Here is a 6000-nt window from a genome sequence, read left to right as displayed (position 1 = left end):
AAGAAGGGAAAGGTTGAGGAAGAAGATAGGACAAGTGAGAGAAGAGGGAAGGAAGAGGAAGGGAAAGAAGGAGAAAGAAAGGATCAGAAAGGAAGGGAGAAAAAGGAAGAGTGAAGGGAGAAGAGAGAAGGCAGAAGAGAGATGATGGAGGGGAAAAAGACTGAAGATGAGAGGGGAAAAAGAAGGAGGGAGAGGGGAGAAATGAGAACATGCAGCTGCAGCTGCTGAATTTAGAAAGTCAGAGGTGCTCCCTGGCCTCGGCCACATGAGCTGAAGTGGCAGGGAGAGCGCCGGGGTGCAGATGACAGATGTAATGAGCGAGCCTCCCAGAGCTGTCAAGTTCCAGCATCTCTGCGCGCTGGACAGAGGAGGCGCCTGTGGGATCGGGCGCCCGGCCGTATATAAGGCCCGGGAATTCTCCCCATCTGCTTGTCAAACTGACCAGCAGCATCTCTCAGCAAGTCTTGGGGTCTCCATCATTCGGCACAGGAAAGAAGGAAGCCCTCCACAATGCCAGAGCCCACCAAGAAAGAGGGTAAGAGATCTTTCTTCTCTCTCTCTCTCTCTTTTCGTTGCATTTTAAGGAAATAAGGAAAGTCCAAGGTCCATTTTTTTTTTAAGTATGTCTGATAACTTAGTGTCATCCCTGGGGCTTAGGGAGGAAATGTCATATCAGGGAATTTAGGTCAGATGATTGTGTTGTGATAAAAATCGCCATCTCCCCCCCCCCAAAAAAAAAAAAGAAATCTAAAACAATCCCCACAAAATCCTATTTTTATTTAATAATTTTAATTTAATTTAATATTTAAAATTTTTTAATTTTAATAATTTTTATTTAATAAAAAATACTATTATATTCAATAGAGGGAGGAAAAACTGATTTCCAAAGTTTATAGAAGAATTTTGCTTGGAATAATAAACGTTTGATCTTGTGTGTCCTTACAATCTGGAGCATTTAAATTCTTTAGAGTTGGGAAGTTATCTTTTTGGTTGTATTTGTTTCAGACTGCCATCAGTAAAATCATTTATCAAAAACATTTTATTTTATTTCTAATATTTGAGATTAATTTTGAAATGCCTTCTTTTTTAGCAGATGGAACTAATAAAAGAGATAAGGTTTCAAATGAAGAAAGAGCAGGACAGCCAGCTAGCCATGCAATATTGTTTTGCTAATGTTAGAAATACAAGGTTAATGCATTCATGGAAAACTCAGAATAGAAATCTTTGACAGATTTCAGTTTACTCATTACCCACTAGATTATTAAATTTTCTTATCTCAAATATGTAGGATATGGCAAATAAGAAAATTGTTAAATCTTCTTATCTCAAATATATAGGATATAGCAAATAAGAAAATTTAATAACCTAGTGGGCTATGAATAAACTCAAATCAAAATTCAAATTGTGAGTTTTCCATGAATGCATTAGCCTTGTATTTCTGACATTAGCTATGTAAGTATAGTCTTTTCTATATATCTCAAATAGATAGGATATAGCAAATATATAGAAAAGACTATACTTAATGTGGCATTTTTTAACATGATTTTTTTTCTTGGGGATTTTCTTGGACATTTTATTTGGTAATTTTACAGTTTTTAGATGACTTAATGGAGAAGAGTAAATATATCCTCCAATGAGAAAAAATTCCCCATTTTGCAGGAAAAAAAGACTTATCAGTAAAGAGAGCATTTTAGAAATTCATTTTATGTATTGTTTCATCGTTTAAAATGAATAACAATGATAAAATAAATAGTTGAAATAGCATGACTAAGTTTGGCTTTATATTATTCACATTCCTCCAAATTAAGCACATTTGCCAGGCTTAGTTTTGGAAGGAAAATCTCCAAAATGAAATAATCTCATCCCCTTAATCTTTTATTTATTGCTTACTACACCCTTAAAAACTGTCTGTGAAAATTAGTATAGAAGCTGATTGGAAGAGACCATAAGGGATGAATTAAGAAGCATCCAGTTCTTGCTGACTTGTTTTAAATTTGTTTTAAATGCTTTCCAGTCGTTCCTTTGGTGGCTCTTTGGAAAAGATGCTGTACGTTCTCCGGCTCCAACTTAAACTATGAAGGAAAATGAATGATTTGAAGCATCTTTTCAGTATATTTTCTTTATGTCATTAAAACGGGAGTGTTGACAGGCTGGGGTGATCGGTTTACTAGTTGGCTTTACTTAGTACAGGAGGACAATGATAGATGAAGTATCCCACCCAAAATAGCCGCACCAAATGCATGCATGAATATGGTAGCTTAATCCAGAATCTCAGGCTGAGAGTCCAAACCCTTCTAAAGTGTCTGATTTGTAATGCAAATGATTTACATGTGCATTAAGTGTCCTCTTTATTTGATCTGTCACTTGACTGGCTACTCCAGGGCTTACTGGCCATGGAATGCCTACTGTGATTTGTGACTAAAACCAAAATGTTGCTTCTAACCTTTTAAAACTGCCCTGAATTTGTAAAGAACCAGGCTGGTCTAGTTCATTTCAAGCCCCAAAAAGTAGATTTTTCGCTGGTTTTAATTGCAACAAGACCCTAACTAACCAAGGGCTGTCTTGACCCCTGAATTTTCTGACCAATTAGAGAGGCTGGTTTAGCATTCTTCAATGACATCTACACAGATTTTAAAAATATTTATTAAACTACTCCAGAGTTTGTGGTAGGAAAGAATTCTGAAAGACTTCCTTTTCCCTTAGTTTTAATGTCAGTGCTCTGTTATTACTATAAATCTCTACCCATATGGATAAAGATTTATGCTTTACTGCTATAAGCAAACTCATTTCAAATAGGAATTGTTTCATTTATTATATCTATAGCCCCAACATGTATCATGTAATAGGTGCTTAATAAACGCTTATTGATTGATTGATTGGTCTCTTATCATAAGGCATCCTCATATCCCATAATATATAGGTAATGTAGTATAAATGGCAGAGTAGATAGAAAGCCAGAGTGCTCTGGAGCTGGGAAGACCTGGGCTTGGGGCATGTCTCTGCATCCCTGTGCTGAAGGGCAGCAGCTCTCTAAGACTTTAAGTGGCAGAGGAGATCTCCACCAGTGTCATTTGATTGAGACGTTTCCCTGTACCAATCAAATCAGAGGTTCAGTTCCTATTCCCTAATATAGTATATAGTAAGGACCAGAAGTGATTCTTGTTTGAAATGAAGTGATTAATAGCAGCTAGCATTAGTATATCACTTTAAAGTTTACAAAGCTTTATATGTCTTGTCTCGTCTGATCCGATGAGGATCAAATATTATCATCCCTATTTTACAGATGAGGAAACTGACTTAGAAGTTAAGTAAATATTATTACGATTACGTTAGAGGATCATAGCTGGTTCTTATTATTTCAAAGAAAATCCAGTGGGACAAAGCTTCACAAAGTAATTCCCCGGTTATGGAACTAATTATTTGATTCTGATCACTATGTGATAGAAAATCTCACTAAATCACTGCCAAATAGCATGACCGGATGCATTCAGAATCCTTTCATGGGATCTCAAGACTTAAAGGAAGAGATCTTTGAGGTCAATTAGCTTTATACTTTTTGACTTTATTTTTTTGAAGTGGTTTTTTTTTTTTTGCATCTTTTTTTTTTTGTAACATGGCTAATATGGAAATATTTTTGGCATGACTTTACATATATAATCTATATCATATTATTTGCCTTCTTTTTTATTTATTTGTTTGTTTTTTGCTGAAGCAACTGGGGTTAAGTGACTTGCCCAGGGTCACACAGTTATTTGCCTTCTTTAGAAACAGGGAGTGACAGGAAGGAAGGAGAAAATTTGGAACTCAATTTTTTTTTTTAATGAACATTAATTTTTTAAAAATGTCATTGCAAAATGCTTAATGAAATTAATAAAAAAATATTTTTTAAAAAGTGGTCAATTAGTTTAGCCCTCTCACACATACATACTTTACAGAAGGGAACACTGAGACCAGCTAAGATTAAACAATTTTTCCATAGCCACACAAGGTAGAACCCCCTGCATTGTAAGCTCAGGACCTTCTCCACTTTATCCTGGGCAGCCAGTGAGATAATGTTAGACTACTTTTACACAATTCAGAGAGAATAAGAAACAAAACTTCCTCTTTGAGTTTTACATTTGGTGGGGACAAGTTTCCACCACCTTCTTCTACATGTATGGGCCCTTCTAGTGTCATTCCTGCAAACTAGCAGCATTTTCAAAACTCTCATTGTTTAGAGTTTAGTTTAAAAATTGTTGATTCAAAATAGTAATACCAGTAATGATAATAATACAGCAATAGTAGATAATGATAATAATGAGAGACAGTGCCGCATAATGGATAAATGGCCAGTCTGAGAGTCCAGAAAACCTGGGTTGATTCAAGCCTTAGCCATATGTATCCTGACTGTATAATCCCAGTAACTTCTTAAGGGAACCCTCTAAGATGTCAAATGGCAGAATAGTTCCTAGCTGGCATTGCTAGAGAGAGTTATATTATTGGGAGTTACTTACACCAATAAAATTGCAGGTTCTGTTTAAAAAATAAAAAGTCAGTAATGGTTATCGTCATTGGCTATCGTTAGAAGGTGTGGTGGAGAGAGCATGGCCCTGGAATCGGGAAGATTTGAGTTAAAATCCAGTCTCAGACACTTAACACTTATGAGCTGTGTGACCCTGGGCAAGCCACTTAACCCTGATTGCCTCGCAAAAAAAAAAAAAAAAAAGACTATCATTTATATTAGCTTTAATGTTTGCAAAACACTATTATATATATATTAATATAATATAAATAACATTATATATGAAATATATAACATATAAATAACATAAATATTATATATTATATATGTAAATATACGTATATATATGTAAAATATCATACACTATAATAATTATTATCTCTGGGAAGCTAGGTGACAATATTAGAGCACCAGCCCTGAAGTCAGGAGGACCTGAGTTTAAATCCGACCTCAGACACTTAACACTTCCTAGCTGTGTGACCCTGGGCAAATCACTTAACTCCAAGTGTCTCAGCAAAATAAATAAATATTATCTCCAATTTGCAGATGAGGAAACAGAAGCTTAGGGGGCTTTAGGGACTTGCCCACAGCCACATAGCCACATAACATGAGTAGTCCATTCAAGGTATTTTCTCCAAAGAGATGAAACTGTGATCAAACACATGAAGGACCCCTGCTAGTAATAAATTTACATCCTAGTATTTTGTCCTTGGGAATGTAGAATCTCATTCAGTGTCTTAGATCATCTTTTTTTCTCCTTCCCCAATTGTGATTTGCTGATACCAGCTACTTCCCAAAAGACAGCCACACGAACCAGGCAGGCCACCAAGCTTTGGCAACCTTCCTAAGCTAATTTCACACCATTTGCAGAAATCCTTCCACCAGGGCAAGTGGACCTAGGACCTGCAGGTTTTGTGTTTTTTAGCAAAGATAGCATTCTACCATTAACAAAGGGATCGCTTCCTTTGAATCAGAAGAGAGCCATTGGCTTCATCCGGCTGTCTTGTCTATTTTAGAGACCCAGGGATCCAGAAACAAGATAGAGTTAGCAGCTCCATAGAGTTTTCAATATTTTTAGGTGCCCAAATCAAAAGGATGTTTCACACGGCTCCCTATTAACTTACAAGAGGCTAATTCTAAGAGTTTGGCAATGAGCCTGTGTCTAGGAAGGAGGAAGGTCAGATGCAGTAAGAACGAATGGAGGTCTTATTAAATCTTAATCCATTGAAGTTATTCCTAGTGACCTAGGAAACCCCTTTTGGAAAGAAAGAATATTCTTTTTCAATGTCCCACATGTTCAAGCAGACATAAACCTACTCTGTATTTTATTTAATACTTGGGAACTTTACCTCTGTAATGTCCCCTACTGTTCTCCCCTAATCCCCAACCCAGACTAGGAAAAAATCAAAGTAGAGCACCATTCTCTTGAGAATAGGATTTGGGAGGTAGCGACATCAGTAACGAGTAGGATTTATACTCTCACGAATAGACCTTATGGC

The 6000-nt window shown here is 36.3% G+C and overlaps 1 protein-coding gene across 1 annotated transcript in view; it reads left to right on the top strand.

Moving 5' to 3' along the window:
- Nucleotides 1–301: 301 nt before the first annotated feature.
- Nucleotides 302–6000, top strand: part of MYBPC1 (myosin binding protein C1) — a 110557-nt gene continuing 104858 nt past the window's right edge. Inside the window, exon 1 of the mRNA XM_031940134.1 lies at nucleotides 302–535. Coding sequence (XP_031795994.1) covers nucleotides 302–535 — 234 coding nt within the window. The remainder of the gene's footprint in view (nucleotides 536–6000) is intronic.

Source organism: Sarcophilus harrisii, chromosome 5, assembly GCF_902635505.1.
Source record: "Sarcophilus harrisii chromosome 5, mSarHar1.11, whole genome shotgun sequence".
In the NCBI taxonomy this organism is placed as follows: Eukaryota; Metazoa; Chordata; class Mammalia; order Dasyuromorphia; family Dasyuridae; genus Sarcophilus; species Sarcophilus harrisii.
The sequence above is the reverse complement of the archived record's forward strand: the minus strand, read 5'-3'. Positions and strand labels throughout refer to the sequence as shown.